We start from the raw sequence: 22,595 nt of genomic DNA on the forward strand, positions 1-22,595 counted from the left end.
AAATGTATAGGAAAATACATACATATATAGAGATTAAATTAAGGGGTTACAGAGGTTGAAAACAAGGGTATTCTTTACAATTTTTTAAACGAAAACTCAGACGTTGGTACCTCTCATCCATGACATGCCCAAAAAAAAGATTTCATTACTTTTCGAGAAATCGTGTCCTCTGACTTAGAAAAATTAGTTTTGAAATAAACACGTTTAAAGTTTTGAACTGAAACTGACGTGGCCTGAAGGTCGGCACTTCCAAAGGGTGTATCTCTTAAGCTTTTACTCGGATCGAATTGATATTTTTGGAGAATATTTTAAACATATTGTACTATTTAATAAGACAATATGTCAAATTTTGAAATTTTGAAACCTACCTAACCCCTTAAAAGAAGTTGATACAACCATATGAATGTATGTATGTGAAATTTGTTTAAAATAATAACGGCCGATTTTATTACCAAATATTTTGAAAAGTTAAAGATTTTACCACTACAGTTTCTGTTTTAATTCCGACGTGCCATTCTTGGTACATATATAATATATTAAATATTATAAATATCTCTTTATATACGCCTATATACTCATTTATAATTAATTACCTTGTGTGTACCTACTTAAGTACATATGTAATGTTATATATGCATGCATGTATTCATACATACATATATGCACGTAGTTCAAGTTATTGTCAGTTTTGACGAAATTAAGCCTGAATCACCGGCTATGATAGAAGCGAGGTACAAATGTGTGTGTATATGTCCATACCAGGCCATGTACGCTAAATGAAAATAATTGCTTGATGCAAATAATTGTTTGTTTGTTTATGAAATCGTACAGGTTCGCTCATGTCATATCTAATTAGTTATAATTAAACTTAATAAAAATATATTTACAAATTGAGATCGTTTTCTCTATGAAAATATGAATAAATATACGTTAAATTTTTCAAAGTTTAGTATAAACTCACTCCATTCTAGTTTGGCCAAAACAAATGTATATTTCATTTATTAGAAATGATGTTGTTGTTGTTGTATCGGCATAAAACATTCCTCAAATAATTTAGAGGAATGCTGCAGAATTGACAATCCTTGGCCGGATAAATATCCGGGTCCGTTTCGGTTACCTAGAACCGACTGTCGTGAGAACAGTTGGCATTTGGATCTCGGGTCCCGGTGGAGAGCTAAAACATGTAGCCGGATTAAGGTCAACCTGTAGCCGAGTTCCATTAATGATTTATATTTATTATTATTTTTCTTAAAATGAAAGAGCTTCCTCAGAAAAGTCAACATACAATCTTGTACCGTCGTTAGTATTTGTCGAGGATTGAATTGTACATATTAGAGCTCTTGGTATTCGACTAATCGACTAACCGAATTAACCGAATAGGGCATTATTCGAATAATAATATTTGGTTTGCACTATTCGGATAATCGTCAGTCATCGACTATTCCATTAACCGCTCATTTCCGACTATCCGGTTAACCGTTTGTCGACTATTCGAATAGCGTAAGTTCATTAAATTTCTATTTTTATTGAAAAATGTGAAACACAGAAAAAATGCGCACAATTGACATTTTCACAAGAAAAAATAAACAAAAATCAAAAGCTGCTTGGATTTCAGAAAAATTTCATTTACTCGAATAGTGACGGTATAACTATTCGAATAACCGCAGTAGAACGACTATTCGAATAGTCGTAACATTGCGACTAATCGAATAGTACTAACCGGTTAATATTCGTACGATCGGTTACAAACCGGATATTCGAATAATCGATTTTCATGTTAATCATTAGTTAAGAGCACTAGTACATATTATATGTATATGTATGTATGTACATGTGTACATATGCTATGTAATTACCACAAATGTATAATACAATTTGTATTTTCTCTTTACCTTAAAGAAGCTTGTCAAATGCGCTTGTATTTTGTTGTAGTATACAGATTGAGATCTCTTAGGTATAACTGACCTGTTTTGATTTTGGAAGTTTCTTCGTGCTGTAGATATGTTGATAAAAATAATAATAAAATTGAAAATAAGTTCAGCTTGAGGCTTTTCTACTATTCAATTTGTTTCCTGTCTCTCGTGTGTTTTTTTTTTTCAGATAAGCCTTAATCATATCTAAACGCCCGTAGGTTGTATGAACTCATAAGCATAAGAATATGTAAGGATTAAGCAACAGTGTCAACTTATTTTTTTTATTTTTTTAATACAATTGTACCTAGTATACAATGATTAAATACTAACAACAATTCAATTCTAATAAGTTTAAAATAATTATTAAGAGCTAAATGTTAGAGAAATTCATTTGCTACAGTTGCCTTGCTAAGTCTGAAGGCCTCTTACGTTTCAGTCGGTTTTCTCGTTCAGCTGTACCGATGAGTCTGGATGCATCTTCATTTACATACTCTATAAGCCTTATTTCGTGAGTCTTTGCAAGTTTGGTTATTTCGTTTACTACGGTGAAGGTCAGCAGATCTAACATAGCATAGCATAGCATTAACTATACTTCTTAGTACCTTATTTTGGAAGCGCTGAATGCATGCAATACACTTCTGACTTGAGCAACCCCACAGTTGAGCTCCATAGTCCCAAATTGCCTTTGTATGTATGTATGTATGTAATTGGCGTTGCAACCGTTTATCCGGTTATAGCCGAATCGACGATAGTGCGCCACCTCTCTCTCTCCTTTGCAGTTCGGCGCCAGTTGGAGATCCCAAGTGTAACCAGGTCGCTCTCCACCTGGTCCCTCCAACGGAGTGGAGGCCTTCTCCTTCCTCGGCTTCCTCCGGCAGGTACTGCATCGAACACTTTCAGGGCTGGAGTGTTTTCGTCCATTCGGACAACATGACCTAGCCAGCGTAGCCGCTGTCTTTTTATTCGCTGAACTATGTCAATGTCGTCGTATAACTCGTACAGCTCATCGTTCCATCGTCTGCGGTATTCGCCGTTGCCAATGTTCTGAGGGCCATAAATCTTGCGCAAAATTTTCCTCTCGAAAACTCCTAGTGTCGTCTCATCTGATGTTGACATCGTCCAAGCTTCTGCACCATAAAGCAGGGCGGGAATGATAAGCGACTTGTAGAGCTTGATTTTGGTTCGTCGAGAGTTCAATTGCCTACTCAGTCCAAAGTACCACCTGTTGGCAAGAGTTATTCTGCGCTGGATTTCGAGGCTGACATTGTTCGTGTTGTTGATGCTGGTTCCCAGGTATACGAAATTATCTACGACCTCGAAGTTATGACTGTCAACAGTGACGTGGGAGCCAGGACGCGAATGCGTCGACTGTTTGCTTGATGACAGGAGATATTTCGTCTTGTCCTCTTTCACCTTCAGACCAGAGAACGGCATTTGCTGAATGGAAAACATTCGTACGCGCTCAACAGCCGAATAATCACACTGTTCGGATCAGCCGATCAAACTTGCCTGCGCTCACATTTTCGTTGTTGATTTTAAATTCACTCGTGTGTGTGCGATTTTTTGTTTCACTCCGAGTTTGTTCGGCTCGTGTTCAATATAATGATTTCGGGCGCTTGCTCATTCGGTTCAATAATCATTGTTTTGAACAAGAACAACACTCAACTCGCAAAAATCAACTTGTATGATTTTACTCATGCGCGCAGCAAGCGGCACTTTTTCTGCACAGATGAAATGTGAGAAGAAGAACAAGACAAGCTACAACAACAAACTGCATAGAAATTGTTACTGTACATGCAGTCGTAACGCTCACATCGTGTCGTCTTGTCGCTAATTGTTTACTCATAATCGATCAACTCAAATTGAACCGAATGATGCTTTCGTCAACACAGGCTCATTTTATTGAACGCTGACTTTTGTTCAGTGAGTTGAATTGAGTGAGAAATTTTGAACCGAGGACTCAAAATCGAAAGAATGATGTGTTCGGCAAATTGAGTTGATTTTTGAGTTGAGTTGAATGAAAAAGTTCGCGTATGAGTAAATGAAGAAAATAGTGATTTTTGCAGTTCTCTGCTTCAGACCCATTCGCTTCGCCTCCTTATCCATGCGGGAAAAAGCAGAACAAACGGCGCGGTTGTTGCTTCCGATGATATCAATATCATCGGCGTACGCCAGGAGCTGTACACTCTTGTAGAAGATTGTACCTTCTCTATTTAGCTCTGCAGCTCTTATAATTTTTTCCAGCATCAGGTTAAAGAAATCGCACGATAGTGAGTCACCTTGTCTGAAACCTCGTTTGTTATCGAACGGCTCGGAGAGGTCCTTCCCAATCATGACGGAGCTTTTGGTGTTGCTCAACGTCAACTTACACAGCCGTATTAATTCGGGGGGATACCAAATTCAGACATCGCGGCATAAAGGCAGCTCCTTTTCGTGCTGTCGAAAGCTGCTTTAAAATCGACAAAAAGGTGGAGTGTGTCGATCCTCTTTTCACGGGTCTTCTCCAAGATTTGGCGCATGGTGAATATCTGGTTAGTTGTCGATTTTCCAGGTCTAAAGCCACACTGATAAGGTCTAATCAGTTTGTTGACGGTGGGCTTTAGTCTTTCACACAGCACGCTCGATAGAACCTTGTATGCGATATTTAGGAGGCTAATCCCATGGTAATTGGCGCAGATTGTGGGATCTCCCTTTTTATGGATTGGGCAGAGCATACTGAGATTCCAATCGTCAGGCATGCTTTCTTCCGACCATATTTTGCAAAGATGCTGATGCATGCACCTTATCAGTTCTTCGCCGCCGTATTTGAATAGCTCTGCCGGTAATCTATCGGCCCCCGCTGCTTTGTTGTTCTTCAAGCGGGTAATTGCTATTCGGATTTCTTCATGGTCGGGTAATGGAACATCTGTTCCATCGTCATCGATTGTGGGATCGGGTTCGCCATCTCCTGGTGTTGTACTCTCACTGCCATTCAGCAGGTCGGAGAAGTGTTCCCTCCATAATCCCAGTAGTAGTAATCAAGATTACCACCTTGGTCTCTACATGAGGATGCTCCGGTCTTGAAACCTTCGTTAAGTCGCTTCATTTTTTCATAGATGATATAGATATAGAGTTATTTATTAATATAAACATGTTCAGTATGGCAACACGAGTTGGGTTCCTGACTTCTGTCTGTCTTTATGTTCGTCCGTTTGCAATACCTTGAGTAAAAATTTAGATTTATTGAGGAAAATTGATACAGGTACCTCTTAGTACAAGTGTACAAGTAGACACTTTTTTGAAACAGAGTATCTGAGATTCACACATTTATTACTACAAATTACTACAGCTAGTATATTTATAGTGATTTAAGATACATATTACAAATATAAAATTCAAAATGATATCTCCCAATTCATAAATATAATTTATTTGAAACTCTAACATGTTGAAGATACACACGAAATATTGATAATTCTTTTTTTTATATAGGTACTAGTTGTACAAATAATTTTGAAATGAAAAGCAAATTGATTTTTAATACGTCATAATAATATAATATTTGTTTATTCAGGACAAATTGCATTATAAAAAATTGAAGCATATTACAGTATCAACTTTTCCAAATATAAAGGAATATGAAAGAATATTTACTTAACTTATGTGCCTGTAACAGATAAGTTTGTTGATAGTATAACATCATGGTCTGGTATAATGGAAATTGCCTCCTTCACATAGTCGTATATGTGTTTACGAGTGTCGATCACCACATCTCGAACCATTATTTTAAAGAATGCACTATGTCGTGGTGCTTCCGCATATCGTTCGTACTGATCAAGCGAATCTTGTAGTTTAAGCGTGAGATCGTAGTTCTTACGTACCACATCTAGAATTTGGTCTTCAGTTGGCGTAGAGAGGCCTTGTTCCGCCAACCACTCTTTTATTTTATTTTGAAAATGCTTTACTATGGCCAATATGTTAACGAGCGCATTCAATAGTTTTATGACGTCATCTTTATATTCACAATCTGCCATTGTAGTGTAACGTAAGACTTTACAGAAAAAAAAAACAGAATGTTTGAAATTATGTTTAGCTACAATCAATAAAAAGTATACAAATTGCACAAAATCTGTAATGCCTAGATAGCATAAATGTGCATGCTATAGACTCCGAATGTACGAACAGAATGAGTAGAAGTAGCAGCTTTGCGAGTTAACAAGTGTTAAGTCAATTTAATTCAGTGTGACATTTATGAGTGGCACAAAGGAGATTGATCAATTATAAATTTTAAACACTTACCCATTGCGTGTATTTCTGAAAACACTTTCTCTTCTCTATTTAACTCGTAGTACAGTTCATCGTAGCTATTCGTTGTAGCCAAGAAAGTATCTCCATATGTAATAAATAAGTTAAAAATATTTACCACCTGTGAAAAGAAAATATAAAATTTATACAAATCCCATTAGTGGAAATAAATAACACAATTACCTGAACTGATAAATAAAATATATTGCATTTCTTCACAAGTGTTTGCTCCTGATTGACAAGAAAGCGAAGTAATCCAATTAACGCCGACCACAACTCCTTCCATGGATAATTCAAGCGAACTCTGCAACGTTTTTGATAGCAAAGTATTCGATGAATAACGCCGACGCAAAGCAAATATAATTCCATTGGAAATTTCTTCATTAAATGTGAAACGATGAATTCAACTAGTAGATCAAGTAAAGTGGCTGCCAATGGTTGAGATTTGCCCACCCGATCAATATTTAACTTGCGATGACGCATTTGAGCACGATGTAACATGACTTTAAATGTGAGATTGCTATCATGCATCATTGAATTTGCATATTGATCCTCTGATATGCAAGTTAAAATAAGGAAACAAAGCTTAAGATTGGCGACACTGGATTCATTTTTGTTATCTTGCATTACAATAGAACTATATTAAAATTGGAAATTATTTATTGAGAAAAATTCTTATTATTAGCCAAAACTAAATGCTTACCAGTATTGAAAAACGGCAACTAGTAAATTAGTAGGATATTGCGTCATGTCTATTATCGGAGCAGTTGCCAAATCAGGCACGGGTTCCGCTAAATTTAAAGTATTACTAGGAGATGGCGGAGCACTCGATTCGGCTTGTGTGTGAGCTAATGTTGTAATGAAATTACGATTAAGATGTACCGCTTCGTATAGAGCTAGTAAAAGTCCATTGTTAGCTTTGATTTGTTGTACACGTTCACAGCCTTCGTCTGACACAAACATATTTCCCACAATGTTTGATAATGATGAAAACCAAGATGAAGATTGAACATTCGATAAACTCTGCATGTACTGACGACAAAAGTCGATCAGAGATTGTGATATCATCTGACCATAGCTTAAAAAAATTAACAAGTCATGAATTAAAATCATATTATTTAAATAAATATAAACATACAAATCAGTGTATATTTGAAAAAAAAAAAGGATGACAGTGTATATAGGTGACCTTTCAAAGCAACACTTGCAATTGTGCAAATAGACACGGAAGGAAGTTTTAAAAACTCTTCTTCAAATGCGCACTGATTTGTAGTCGTATCAATCTTTGAATTAAAATTTCAATTATACCCGTTTAGTGCCATTTCGTCAGCCAGTATAGATAACTGCACCACATAAGGATTAGCCGCTTCATGTTTTCTATAGTTAACCAATACAGTCAACAAAATAACAACGTCGTGGCCATGTTGTGCCCGCAATGAAGGATCACTCAATAAGCGCACAAAGTCTTCAAAAAGTGTATACGTTGTCAAGTACTCTAGCAGTATATTTTGACTTACATTGTCAGTGCCCGTCACAATTACTAGTAGTAGTTTCAAGCACATGAATCGTGCACTCTCAGCTACTTCGCCTAAAATGAAACGTTAACAAATATGGCAAATTTACAAATATTATTATCTCACCTAATAGTATTTGGTTACAGTTGTTCATAAACTGTCTCATGCTTTTATCCATTTGTTCGTTGCCAAATATTTCATTTAAATAATTAAATGAAGAATCTGTTGATGCTTTTTTGAATATTGCATAAAAAAGTGAACTGAGTGTTTGAAGACTATTAAACAATCGCTTTGGATGATCTAGAACGCAAATTGAATTAGGACATATATTTTCGGTTAATAACAATTGTTAAATATGGTATACTTGTTGCCGACCTGTTTCTAATATGTCAATGCTTTTCTGAAATATTAAATTCAGATTTTTGCTAACTACCAAGAACTGCTCGCATGTTAGCTTAGTTACTTCAGCTTCAAGTGATTCTACATTGGGTTGCAACAAAAAAAATTCATTCCAGAATTCAGTACTTTCGGTTGTTGGATCTTCTCCACGGAAAAACAATTCATAAATGTAAACAACTTTCTCTTTGGGACGCTTTGAGGATCCACTTCCACTACGTTTACGGGACGTCATTTCTATACTGCAGATGTGTTTGTGTGCACTTTTACTACCCGAAGGATCCTCGCCTTCTTATATTATTTATAAAAATCTTAGATATTTATCCACTGTATAATATTTGTAGATTTTGTTAACTATCAGCTGTTTAAATTACAGGGTTTCATTGCAGTATTTTTGTGTTAAATAATCGAAAAAATAAGTACCTAAAATCACTACATCACGGTTCTAAAATTAATATAAACTATATGATGATAAAAAAGTTATTTGCTTTGCATTGTTAAATATTATAAATAAAACTATTAAATAATTTTAATTAAACATACATAAGAAAATGACTTATAGAGTGTTCATTAACAAATCGTTTAATTATTATGCTCTAAAACTTTGGTGTTTTATTTTTTATTAAATATGGACAAGCTTCCTAGTATAGATAAGTTGTGTTTACAGAAAAATTAATATTAACGTAATAAAGTATTACCAAAGTGCGGTGTCACTATCAGGCAAGTCAGTTATTGTTTAATTCACACGTTAATTACCACAATACCAGATATATCTGTTAAAGTTTCTATGAGTTTCTTAACGAATTGACAAAACTACCCGAATCTTTGTGTTCGAGTGATCGTTCGAAAAGATCTAACAAGATGCAATATTTGAGTTAAATTAAGTTAAAAGACTGATCTTTGTACGTGATGACGCGAAGGATCCCACTTGGAAAGCTGTGAACCCTGGTCCTTTACGGTGCCAAAAGTGCTACTGGCAATGGATCAAAAACACTCTCACGTTTCGACAAAGCGCTTAGAATATTTCACATATTTTTTTAAGTCGACTAATGTCAATTCTTCTCTTCCGAGGCTTTGTTTGGTCTATAGTTGGGGATTTTTTTATGTGGTGGGTTCCAAACCCTATGCACAACCGCAGAAGCGTGCTTCGCCTTCTTACTTTAGCTCGTCTTCAAACGGTTGTCTGTTGGCTACCCAAAGGATACTTGGTCTAAAACCCGAAGTCGTGAGCTGCTTGAGTCATATGCAAGAGAATCGTTTCTCCACTCCCAAGTGAATGGCAATCAAAAACTTTCCTCACTTGCGTGAACTTCTATGACCCCCATCCCCCATTAACAACACCAACAATGTCAGCATCGAAATCCAACGCAGAATCACTCTTGTCAACAGGTGCTACTTTGGACTGAGTGAGTATGAGTGAGAATGAGTAGCGCGCTCTGGTGGATTCGGCTATAATCGCTTAAAGTGGTTCCTACGCCAAATATATATACATATATATATATATATATTATCAATTCCTGCCAATTCGTTAGGTTTACCAATAGTATGGTCCAGATTATCGGGAATGCAATCGAAATTACGTAGTGTTCCAGAACGTCCATAAGCTAATTGGATAAAAAAATACCCTAGCGATCCCGGGGACTTGGAAGGTTTAAACGAGTTACACAGGCCGGTTAAGTGATGTTCATCCAAAATGTCTGAGAAGGCGGCACCACATTCCTGAAATCCTCCAAAGATGTCTTTCCCGTTGATTGGTTTCTTGGGAAAGAAGCATTCAAAATTAGCATTAGTGGGTTCTCACTGGTCAAAGACCAATCTTCAGGCTCATTTCTAAGGGCCTAAATCTCATGGATTCCTGACAGACTCCTCGAAGACTATTTGACCTTCCGCATCTCAGGCTCATATGAAGCAAATCCTACCTTGTAAAGCCCAGTCATCGCTTGGGTTACTTCTAGGGGCCTTACTAAAAAATTCAATTTGAAGATCTGATTTCCGAAGAACACCAGGCCCAGGAAGGGGGCTGGATATAGCTGAACGGAGCTTCCTTAAGTATAGAACCCAATAAGTATTCCTAAAGTTACTGTAGAGTTTACTGGCAGGGTACGCTCTGTCCAGGTTAAAACTGATATGTACGAGTGTGTAAAAAAATAACGGTAATTTTCGTGTTTTGAAACAAATATTTATTGATTCGCTACAAATATTTATTGAAATGCGATGTTGTCGGCATTTAAATAACGCTTATGCCAGAGCTTCTTCCAATCGTCGAAACACTTCACAAACTCGATTTTTGGCATAGACTTTAGCTCTCTCAACGATTTTTCGTATGCTTGTAAAACGACGGCACTTTAAAGTTCTCTTTAATTCTGGAAATAAGAAAAAGTCACACTGAGTCATGTCTGGCGAATATGGACGTTGAGACTTCATTACAGCATTGCTTTTGGCCGAGAATTCACGAACAAGCAACGAAGTGTACATATGCCTCTCACAAACGAAAATCGGCAAGCTCATAAAAACACGTCTAATCTTAGCGGCTGCTACAGAAAAGGTAAGCAATGCATATAGCCGAAAATTATAGTACTTCAGATGCATGTACATATATCAACATAATAAAAAAATATTGACAATTCGCTCTAGGTGTCTCAGAAGATGAAGCTGACAACTGTACGGGTTATTACTTGAGCCATGAAGAGCGTTTACATCCTTGATGAATAGTTCAAAGTTTTATGCGATGGTTTGTAGATTTACTCTATCAGCTGCTTCGGGCTTCTCAACCACTGTACCAGTTTTGGACAAGATGGCTGCCATTAAGTACCCTCTCACGAAACTATGCGCATTGGTCATGACTTCATTAACCGCTTAAAACATATCAGCGGCTGTTGTCTGTGTTGCGATATAAGCTTCACAGCTACAAAGAAAATTCAAATACCTACCAATTGATTTTATTAAGTAAAACTTTTATAAGATTTTTTGTATTTATTTTCAAATATGTAAACCGTTAAATAAGTATGTAAATATGTAATAATTGTGTAAATATTAATGAAATTCTTTAAAAGCATATACTTATGTACATACGTATATATGTATATATTTTGGAATACAGCATTGACTACCGGAGTAATGCCAATGGAAGTTTATTAAATTTGAATGACGATATAATGTCATGCCTATTATATTCTTATTATTGACAGATTATACTTTATAGTAATGTAATCGATTGAATAACTATACACAATTACGGTCTTAAACCTATTTAATGAAATCTTTGAATATTTGAATATGTTAAAATACCTATTTAAAGGCACAGATATTGATGCTCTTTTAAGGACTTAACAAATTTATGCATATTATATTTAGGTGTATACATGGTTTTAATCGTTGTGCACTATATTCTAGTTAATTAATATTTCTTTATAAAAATATTGTTTTTTTATTTACAAACAAACTACGTTTTCTGTGATTACTAATTATATATAATATAATTTTTTTTTTTTTTTCTGTGATTACTAATTATATATAATATTGGCGGTTACAAATTATTGGTGGATTAATTTCAATATGACTCTTATTGATAAATATTATATTAACGTCTACGAATATATTAAATTAATTATAAAATTTGATATCCTAGAAATGATCAACTTTCACTGAGACTGTATGAGCAGCTGCGTTGCTTGGTAAGTCAATATTGTCCCACTCGGTATGTAAATTTTTCTCGCTGTCCGTCGCCTTCAACGCCAAACCCAAGGATGCTGTTCTGCCCGCACAATGTGGAATGTTAAGTGTTACTGGCACCAGAAATTCAAGTCCTTGTGGACCACACATTACTAAGGGAGACAACATGGTTTCACCTGTGAATAAATATGAAATTAGTCATACTTTATTTATTTCTTACAGTTTGCACTGTTAAAACTTGATTTCATACAGTTTGCTATACAAATATGTGGCTTTTGTTTTACGATAACAACATCAATTGTATACGAAGTACATACTTTATAATTTGTGAACATTTTACAAAAATGTACACAAAGATTATAATTTTTTGGTGTGAGCTTTTTTATAAAATTAAATCTCACTATAGAAAAATATTATTATGTGTAGTTGACTACAAACGTAGGTACTTCGTTTTTTATTGTTGTTGCACTTCGTAAAAAGTTCATATCTACATACATATGAATATAAATAGATTTACAAATAATGTAAGTACTCGTGTATACAAGAAAACAGTTCAGTGGTGTAAATGTGCGTTAGTAGTTAGTATATATTAGAAATATTTAAGAAAGTCAACAGTATAAAACGTAAACAAAAGAGGTTACATATTCGCTAAAAGTGCTATATCCATGCAGATTGCAAATTTTACAGAAAATTGAACAGATATTGCGCCAATTGCCTGAGTTCAAATTTAACTAACACTTGACAAATTACTTTTATAACTTTTGTTAGTATTTATATTTGAAGCAAATAACTAATAACTGAAAATAATAGAATATCATATATATATATATTTTTTTTTGAATATTGTTATTAATTTTCATAGTTGCCACCTACGGAAGAAATGGCTTTTACATGCATTCCATTTTCCCAATGTAATTTGTGTAATTATTAATTGTTGTGTTGCTAGTATTAATGTTGTTAATGATTAAACCATTCTATATATACATATATGTAAATATACATAACGTCAACTGTCTACAATTAATTATTGCCAAATGCATGCAGCAAAGTGTTGTAATGCGAAGTTGTGCGAGAGCTATGCAAGAAGCAATACCAAATAAAATAGGTTGTGTCGCAAACGAACAGTGAATTTTGGTTATTTTTTATTACACCTAAAAGTATTGTAACGTATTTATGTAGCTATGTGATGAAACAAACCGTTTTCCATATCCAGTGGTGGTCCACCAACGGCCTCTCCCAACCTTGGGTCACTGACTGTGAAGTATATTTCTTGCCGCACGCCAGTTGGGATGGCGCCTGGTGGTATCTGCAGGGAAACATTCCAAACAGCGTCTGCTAGTGTTCCGCCATTCGAATCAAAGATGCCACGTGTGGTGGTGGGTTCACGTGGGATGATGGGAAATGCTCCTGTCGCTGCTGTGGTTGCAACCGGCGGTGCAGTTGTAGGCACAGGGCCGGCGATCGGTAACGACATATTACTCGTATAAGGTGTACTACTTGCTTTTGGTGGACCTACAGGTAAACTAGCTTGCGATGTGTACTGTGTTTCTAGAGATGTACGGCTATCTGATATAGCGGCGGTCGGTGGAGGCCCAGTACGTTTTAAGATATTTGAAATGTGAAATGGTGCTCGCGGTGGACGTGTGCTCACACATTTAGTAGGCTGTGGTGGCTCTAAAGCTTTAATTGGTGGCCCCTCTACAACTAAAGGCGAAGTTACTAAATTCAATGTTTCAAATACTTCGTCCGAGAGTTCACGTGACTCGTTGGTTAAAGTTTTCATTACTGCATCACTTTCTTTTAATTCGTTGTTGGGCAGTTGAGCCAATGTTGCTTCGTCGTTATCTGAGCCATCTAAATCATCATCAACATCCTCACTTTTCACAATAGGCGCTTTAGCTGTAGGAGGATCGTGCGACTGTATTACTGTGTTTTCGATGACAGTGTCTGAAGATTTCTGTAGGTCTGATCGACTTAAAGATTCATTCCTCTGATCTGGTTCGAAATTGTTGCAATCTGTTTTTTCTTCTTTCTTCTCATCAGTCTCATTTTCATGTGATTGCAAAATACTTTCCTCCTTTGTTTCATATATAGGTTCTGGCCGAACAGTGTCCTTCTTTCTGGAAACATATATTGGCTCAGCCATGCTGTCTAATGCTTCCCGACGAGTTTGGTAAATTTGTTCTCTTAATTGGGCACGTGTTTTCAATGCGCTGTCTTTGACTTCGCGTCTACTTTGGTAAATTGATTCCCGGTCGGATTTTTCATCACGCTCTGATTGACTACTACTACGTGAACTGCAGCCTTGCTCCATATTTTGTTTTTCTTTGTTTATACGTTCATGAGTCTCTTTTTTAAATTCGTTCGGTTGATTTCGTCGAATGTCGCGTGTTAGCTCTCTGTGGTATTCATAAGTGGGTTCTACAATTTCATTCGTGGTGGCACTATAAAAATGTCTCCGTGCCATTACTTCAGAATTCGGGGCTCTACGTTGATTTTGGGGATTATAAACATCCACTTTACTTTGATATACGCCCTGGTTATAGTCTGACCCATTGGATGGGCCAACAGTTGGTCTTTTACTACCCATACGGTCGGCGGTTGTTGTACTATGCCGTCGTATTATCTTACGACCATTTCGATTAGCAGCTGCCATTGCCTCTGCTTGCCGGCGCTCCAAATCAATGAAAGCTCTATTTGCATATAAATCTTCATGCCCGGAAGTTTCATACTTTCCTCTCAAGCCTCTGTGCATTCGGGGAACCGTACCCATATTTCCATATATATCTTCACTTTCTAAATTTTGATATGTACTATTTACTAAATCGTAATGGTATTGACCATCGTATTGTTGGGTGAAATACTGTTCTCGCGGCATCATGTTATTGGAAGGCATGCCACTTCTCCGCGGCCCATGGTAATACCGATCCTCAAATCCTGCTGGATATGTGGGATATTCATCTGGATAATAAGGTCTTTGCATACCACGTTCTAGCATTGAATGCTGTCGTTTAATCGATGACTTAGGTTTCTGTTCTGGTTCTACCATGCTGTTCATACGCCTCAGAGGCTTTGTAGTTTTAATAAAAGCGTTTTTAATAGCCACTAAAGGACTCTTCAATACTGATTTCTTCTTCACTTTATGCGGTGGCAATGGTGGAGGCATACAATTTTCTACATAACACTGTTGAGGCATTTGCGAATACTCAGGGCGCATTTGATAAATGTAATAATCGGAATCATGATTCGGCGGCAGTTGTGGTGGAGCTATTTGATTTGAGTAACTGGACATTGAACGTGAGCTTGGATGACCTGGCGGTGGGGGTGGTGGTGACATCGAGTAACAACCCTCAAACCTTTCTTCATACGGTGCCATTTCGCTAAAGATGTTATTGAGTGAATCGAAAAGTGAGAATTGAATTCAAGAGGAAAAGGTATTCGCACCGGTTGTATACATACACGTAAATAAGAATCTGCTAACATAATTTAATTTAATTTAGAAATGTTTTTATTTAGACACCGTTAGATTTGGACTATTGTACATTCATACAAAGAGAAATGATTATATAAATTAACTAAATCGTAGTGAAATTAAAGCATACACTGTGTTTTCGGAAATGTATGCGTTTTCATAAATTTCGATTGAGTTTATTATACGTATATTTTCGCAACTTTTTGCGGTAATTTTTTGGTAATTTGAGACCGTTGCACCCCTTCAGGAGTCTCTATGCATTGGGTCTTTTTGTGCAAAACAAAAGGCTAAATGCAATTCTGCGCTTTGCTGACAGGAAATAAACTTGCCATATGACACAAATAATAGTAATAATTACTGTAATGAATAAACTAAAGACGTAAAACATATAAAATTCTTGTTTCGAATTGTGAAATGTCTTACATAATAAAAACTATTGAAAATCTCCAATGCTTCAGAAATACTATTAATATATTCTACGAATTTCTAAGATCGGTTTAATTCTTTCTCAACGTATATGTGCTGCCTTTAACATATCTATTATAGCTTTTTCGTATGAATATATTTTCATGGGCGAATACACCGGCATATATTTAATTATATTTGTTCTAAAAGTCCAACTCGTTTATTTTGCAATACCAATCGAAGTTATTTTCACATATAACTTTCACCAAAAAATTATTTAAATACAAGTATAGATATTCTAAGAGGGAGTAAATGGATCTCGTAAATGTTATTTATGGGTTAGTTTTTGTACCACGTATTAATATAGTATGTATGTAAACTTATTCTTATGTAGAAGTAGATGTCAACTATTAACTATGTGAATGCATAATAACCCACAACCTCATTTCATAAGGCAATTAAAAATTAATCAATAACAAATGCTAAGAAAAAGTTAATTTAGGGAATAAGCAATGCATATTTTTCTTTTCTGAGAGTTTAATATGTAATATGTATATTGAATTAAATATGCTATCCCGAAAAATGTTTTATTTTCATTTATTATTTCTATTTCTTTGGTTTTGCAAAATAAAGGAGATATCCCATTAAATTTAATTAGTTTACCATGGTGCGATATTGAAGAAGGGTTTGCTTTTTCCGACAACTCAAAAATTAAAAGCACATAATAAATTTGGATTTGGATTAACCGGGATAAATAACAATTGTATTTTGTTTATAAACAAAAATAAAAACATTTTTCGTTAACACACATCTTGAAAAGCAGGGGTACACATAATAGAAAAGATAAACAAATTGCTGAACTTTGGATGAACATATTGTTCACAGCAATAAATCTACTTTTACCCTTCCTAAGAATTGTTTCAATATTTTTATGTGTATGTATAATTTATAAAAGTACAAGTTTTGTGTTCCACTTACCTCATATTGTGATGGTGTCCTGTTGTACCGATTTGAGGTTTGCGATACAACTCAAATGCTGAGCCACGTTGCTCTCGACTGCCGGCCAGATCCAGTGGGTTTCGTTCAGGGTTATGTGAAGGTATGTTACCTTAAAAAATGCAATTACATTTTAATTATTATGACTGTCATTTTGATTCATTTTATTTGTTTCAACTGAATATATGGATGGAGAAGTGGTCTTATACATAGATGTATGTATGTAGCAGAACTGTTCGTATCACTAGAGAAGACCTGGAGAAATTTTAGCCAGTCAAAGCTAAGCTAAGCAAAACTATATGATTGCCTAATGATCATATATTATTTTTGTTGAATACAGTAAAAGAATGGTTGAAAAGTATGAAGCGTCTATCGTGCTCCCTAATATATGTAATATATTATTTAAAAAGTTATTCCGCCGCTTCTGCGATATATTATCTTTCTATTTACACACGAGTGGCTACTTCTTAATTAATTTTTATACTCTCGCATCAAAAGTTGCTAAGAGAGTTCACACAACGGTTGTTTGTAAGTCATAAAACTAAACGAGTTAGATATAGTTATATATAACAAAATGATCAGGGTGACGAGAGGGGTCAAAATTCGAATGTCTGTCAGTCCGTACGTCCGTGCAACGGATAACTTAACTAACATATAACTCAGTTTTAAAGTTCATCTGAATCCTTCACTTTATAAGATATATATAAGGTACCAATGAAGATAGTGAAATAAAACTTTACACAAATGCCCGGATATCGAATATGAAGAACTCAGTGCCTTATGGTAATTTTTCACCGAAAATATCGGTAAATCTCTCAGATATCTCAATTTAATTCAGAGGAAATCGTTTTCTTCTAATAGTATGTCTCTGTACCAGAAATGGTTAAAGTCGGATCATAACTTTCCCTAGCTCTCATATAGCTAATTATAAGATTGTCAAAAATACGATGGACTTAATAGCTTATAAATCGGTTAATATGTTAAATATCTTAGCCAAATTAAGTGAGCTTTTAGTCTTAGATATAGTTTTCCTTGGTGGTGAAAATTAGAGAAATTGGTTCATGAATTATCTCAGCCCTTCTATACTCAGCCTATCATACTATGATTTTCGTTTTTCTATTGGACTTTTTGCCGAATATATGGGTCAAATTGTGTGTGATCTTAATAAGAATATAGCAATAAATTGCGAGAGTATAAAATGTTCGGTTGCACCCGATTATAGCCTTTCCTTACTTGTTCAGTGTAATTATGTCCAAATGACTTTGCAATACAAATAAATACATAACATAAAATGCCGACATAATTCCCATAAATATAACATTTAACTTACCAATTGGTGCTGGCATGCCACGATGTGGTGCAATATAAGGTCCTGTACCACTGCCGCCGTTGTAGTGGTGGTTACCAACATACCCATTGACTGGTGGTGGAGGGTATTGTGACTGTTGGGCGTAATTACCAGCGCTGCTATATGTTGGCTGCATGTTATTGTTAGTATTATTACCGTGGCCTGGTGAACCAGGTGTTTGCTGTGAGTAATGATGATGGGATGCTGCCATAGGTGGATAGAAAAATCCATTCGGTGAACGCGGAGAGCTCGATTCCTGCCGATAAATATTTGTTTAGCATAAAATCATATTTGATTAAAAACTATTTTTGGACTTACCACATTTTCCCACTGTCCGCCAGTACTGTTACCTCCTTGCATTGGCGGGCGGTAGTTTTTCGGCTTGGGTGGGGGAACTGGTTTAAATGGACCAGTACCATTCGTTGATGGACCATTACTGCTATTGCTATTTATATTCGGTGTCGGTACAATTATATGTGGGTTCTTCGGCAATTTGTTGTAATCAGCTTGTGTTACGGAATTATTGCGGCTATTGCAAAATGTTTGCATACGAGATACATTCACAATTCATAGTGACGTTATCAAAAATTAAGACGCGGACAAGTGATGATAACAAAATCGGGTGAATAGTGGACGAAAAAGATAATATATTAAATGATGTGGGAAAACAAACACATAAATAACATAAAAAGGTGTTGAGACAATATGTATATGTACTGCGCAGGTAAAATATAATGACGTAAAATGAGATTAAAAATTATGTGTATACAAATGTGTGCAGTTATATTAAAATTATACGGTTTCATCTGCATGCATGCAATGCATAAATCTAAAGTCGCAGAGACTTTAACAATTATACAATACATACATGCTTGGCATATTTCTTTAACGATAAATCAGTTTCAACAACAATTGGGTAAATGGCAAATTGAATGGTATATGGAAGGATAAAATAAATTAATCATCGTTACAAGAAGTTCCGCAACTAGGCTTTATTTCTATTCAAACAAGAGTATCGTAAATCGATATATTTTCACTAATATGATATTTTTGTCGTTCTAGAATTGTATTTGAGCCGATTTTCTCAGTGAAATTAGGCGCTAAGGTAATACATGTAGGTGAGCACAAAACGGATTTGCTAGCCAACATTGTTGTTTTATAAGCCATGGCTGGATGTCGATAATGCAAGTGTATTGGATGTAAACGTAAATGATATCTTCTACACAGTTTCATCGAAGTTATTTCGAAATAAGTGAGCAGGAACATATGTATGTATGTATACACATAAAAAGCAATTTATGTAATAAAATATTTACACATTCACAAATTTTAGTTTGCATAGTTACACATTTGATTTTGATTTGTTGTCATGCAGTTTGTATATGTTTTTAAAGAAAATAAATAAAATACACCAATTACTCATTGAAACAGCAGTAATTTAATTAGTAATACCGCGGGTATAATAAATGTAATACAATTCTCATCAAGCGTATTTTTGAGTATACTAATTTCCTCCAATAATAATATTATAATAATAAACCCAATTATATATTTCCAGAAAACACTTGTTCCACCTAATATTATACTCGCGGTATACAATGATAATTCACATAAACATTTTTTCATTTTTTACATACCTATATTTTCCATAGTCGGTTTTTGTTTCAACTATCGGTTTTCGTGGACTATTCTCAAGCCCCAAATTAGAGGGCCTTTGCAATTGTCCGCTACGAGAATCTGATAAAAAAAATTAAATACAATTTAACTTATTTTACAACTAACAAAATCTAACAGAAATTACCGATATTTCTAGCTGTACTGCCTTCATGATAAGTAGCTCTGGCTGGACTACTTTGGCGATTAAGATCATTGGAACCTTGAAAACTTCGATGATCATGGTTGGTACGGGCATAGTCCGGGCCTTGAGAACTCACTCCAACTGGTGGTAGCGGTCGACTTAAAAAAAAAGTTATTTATATTGGTTAGTTGGTAGAGAAGGTAGGTAAAGGAGACATCATTAGTCCCATTGTGTATTAAAAATTAAAAATATCATATTATAAATATTTAACCAAAATTGCATGGGATTATATACTTTATAATACAATATAATTAATAAAATAAGCGGCAAATGTACTTACTTTGCATTTGGCACTGACTTAAGATCATCGGGAGCATTTGGTCCAAGCCTGCCTAGATTTTGTACAGTTAATTGTGAAGCATTATATGAATCATAACTGGACATACTGTCGTACGAACTGGCGTTTGGCTGTGTAGCTTTCTGGCCAATACTTTGTTGCCCAGATATGGCTGCATTAAGAAGTGCTTGTCGCTCTAAAGAAGAGTGTTGGCGATCGATTGAGTCGTTGACATTTCGAGATATGTATTCAGCTTGCACATCGTCGCTAACAATCGCTTTGCCGAAGAGACGCTCCTGAGCTGATCGGCCTAATGTTCCGCCCGAACTATTAGTCCTGGAGGGTGGAGGTATCTCACCGAGACCAGGTTTTGATTGACGATCGATACGCGGTGGCAGATCGGGCGCATGTATTCCATATAACGATTGTGGGCGTGTCGAAGGTATTGCTGAAGGATCGGACACTCCACCGCTGGCGCCAATCATGCTTGATCGTGTTGCATATGTCTCATACTTATTGGCATCAATGGTTTGTCGACGGTTCGTTGGCGCATTAACGGCATGTTCGTAAGGTACCTTAAGTGGGTTATGATGATGTAGATTTTTAACACAATTAGCAACGATTTGTTAAATATTTTATTTGTAATAATTTTGACAAATGCAATCTCTACTTTTTAAGTCATATTTCAGTACATCGTAATATTCGAATGAAGGATGTACGAATAAATAGACTTAAATATCGTCACGCATTTGAATTGTTAGCAAAATATATTATCAATACATCAATGTATGTTTGTATGTATGTATAAGGATGAGTGAAAATGTATGTAGGTGTGTGCCTCTTACCGTATATGGAGGTGGTAGTCCATCACCAACTGTATCTCTATCCCTATCCAAGTTATCCTGATTAGTGGCAATTGATGGATCTGAGCTCGATTTGACCAATTGCGGCAAATTGCCAAGAGACAATGATGTCGACGGTCCCGGACTTAATTCCAAATCGGATTCCGGACTCGATGCATACGATAAACGGGAGGTGGTCATGGGGAAGAGGAAATCATCGGACAGGGATTCAATAGGCTAAGGACATTTCGTTAATGACAAGGAAAATATGATTGATTTGATCAATAATTTTTAATTACCAAAAGGCGAAAGAAAAGTCGAAATTTGAAACGAAAACGAAACAATAAATGTTCATAAGTAGCAATTAACGTTGTGAGAGTTAACAAAAAAACAAAAACGAAAACGAAAATTTCCATTACAAAGAGGAACGAAATTAAATTAATAACATATATAAATTATGTATATATGCGTGAATTGTCGAGCGAAGAACGTCCAAACAAATAAAATTGAATAAGTTGGACACAAGCCGGATAAAGGACAATACGATTAAGTGATAAAGAAATAAGGTACATTTCATATTAATTGGGATGAATTCAATAGTACGGGATTAATAAAGCGGGGAATGACCATGATGATATTTGTCGCAATGAGTTTCATTAACATAGGAAAAATGAAATAAAAATACATAAACATTTAGTTAGCAACAGTGTGATAGATATATGTATAGGTGGGTATTTATGTAAGCATATAAGTAATTATGTTTATATATGTATGTATGTACGTTGAACAAATGTAATAGCTTAACTTAACTACATATAATGCACTTAAATATTGTAATGATTAAAAATACAAGCGTTATTAACTGCTATATAATACCACAATTTGTTAATGTTTTCTAAACGCAATCATATTATTATACAAGACATGGATATGAGCTAATAAAATATAGATGTATGTACATAATAATACATGCCATGGAAAACTGTTTGACGCTCTCAAAAACATGCAAAACACAGCTTAAATCTGCATACAGTTGAAAAGAAGCAATTGCACACGGGAAATTCGAGTTGCATTTGAGATGTACATATGCATGTATATGTAGTATATACTTGAAACATAATGGTGGATTGCACCATTCACCCAAACGTGCAGGTACTTCAATTCAAATTATTTAATATAGAATCTCATGCCATGCGTTCATTGCTACTGCCAAAGTTATTTGATTCAGCAGAAATGCTGCGTAATTTGTTGTTTGCGTAGTAGCTATTCTTGTTGAAGTGATGGTAATGCATGCTAGGTGGCGATGAATTCTTAATTGAGGAAGCGGAAGGGGGATTTAATGTCGAAAAATTTCTAGCAGCCGGTGTTGGGACTACATGCCCTTCTACTTGCGCAGCAGCTCGATTATTATTATTTAAAATGATTTTGGCTGAATTTGTTGAAGGGTGCACTGTTAGTGGCATGGACGCCTCAAAATTACCGTTGCAATCATTTTTCGCGCTTCTAGCGTTACTGTTGACTATAGGTGCATTGGTCGGTGTATCAGTCGGTTTGTTGTTTTGTTTGTTGCTCACACTCAAATGGGAGTTGTATATGCCAGTTTGCAATGCCAACGCAT

General features: G+C 35.5%; 2 protein-coding genes across 13 annotated transcripts in view; both read right to left on the reverse strand.

The window, feature by feature from the left end:
- Positions 1-5,426: 5,426 nt before the first annotated feature.
- LOC105215718 (armadillo-like helical domain-containing protein 3) lies at positions 5,427-8,482 on the reverse strand. Its single transcript, XM_011189778.3, has 7 exons — positions 8,087-8,482; positions 7,838-8,011; positions 7,506-7,785; positions 6,901-7,275; positions 6,381-6,834; positions 6,192-6,318; positions 5,427-5,943 (listed from the first exon to the last, which is right to left on the reverse strand). Exons 1-7 carry the CDS (start codon positions 8,340-8,342, stop codon positions 5,552-5,554), a joined length of 2,058 nt encoding a protein of 685 aa, XP_011188080.1. The 5' UTR covers positions 8,343-8,482; the 3' UTR covers positions 5,427-5,551.
- Positions 8,483-11,060: 2,578 nt separating this feature from the next.
- The window catches only part of LOC105215715 (tight junction protein ZO-1), a 54,898-nt gene continuing 43,363 nt past the window's right edge, over positions 11,061-22,595 (reverse strand). For 6 of the 12 annotated variants that reach the window (XM_054236154.1, XM_011189767.3, XM_011189770.3 and 3 more), the window contains 9 exons: positions 20,981-21,214; positions 20,139-20,710; positions 19,802-19,956; positions 19,638-19,737; positions 18,319-18,529; positions 17,983-18,256; positions 16,635-16,764; positions 12,977-15,159; positions 11,061-11,955 (listed from right to left, as the gene is read on the reverse strand). In XM_054236154.1, the coding sequence (XP_054092129.1) occupies positions 11,732-11,955; positions 12,977-15,159; positions 16,635-16,764; positions 17,983-18,256; positions 18,319-18,529; positions 19,638-19,737; positions 19,802-19,956; positions 20,139-20,710; positions 20,981-21,214 (4,083 nt within the window). In that variant the 3' untranslated portion in view covers positions 11,061-11,731. Of the gene's footprint in view, positions 11,956-12,976; positions 15,160-16,630; positions 16,765-17,982; positions 18,257-18,318; positions 18,530-19,637; positions 19,738-19,801; positions 19,957-20,138; positions 20,711-20,980; positions 21,215-22,595 lie in introns of those variants that run through there. The other 6 variants (XM_011189769.3, XM_011189774.3, XM_011189775.3 and 3 more) reach the window with 4 other exon arrangements.

This window comes from Zeugodacus cucurbitae, chromosome 2 (genome assembly GCF_028554725.1).
Source record: "Zeugodacus cucurbitae isolate PBARC_wt_2022May chromosome 2, idZeuCucr1.2, whole genome shotgun sequence".
Taxonomy (NCBI): Eukaryota; Metazoa; Arthropoda; class Insecta; order Diptera; family Tephritidae; genus Zeugodacus; species Zeugodacus cucurbitae.

Bases quoted from the DNA above. Each gene is read 5' to 3' on its own strand.
- LOC105215718 (XM_011189778.3), bottom strand. From the start codon at position 8,342: ATGACGTCCCGTAAACGTAGTGGAAGTGGATCCTCAAAGCGTCCCAAA. The intron at 6,319-6,380 runs GTAATTGTGTTA...TTCTTTTCACAG, and splicing joins TATTTTATTTATCAGTTCAG to GTGGTAAATATTTTTAACTT. The intron at 5,944-6,191 runs GTAAGTGTTTAA...TTTTCTGTAAAG, and splicing joins TTCAGAAATACACGCAATGG to TCTTACGTTACACTACAATG.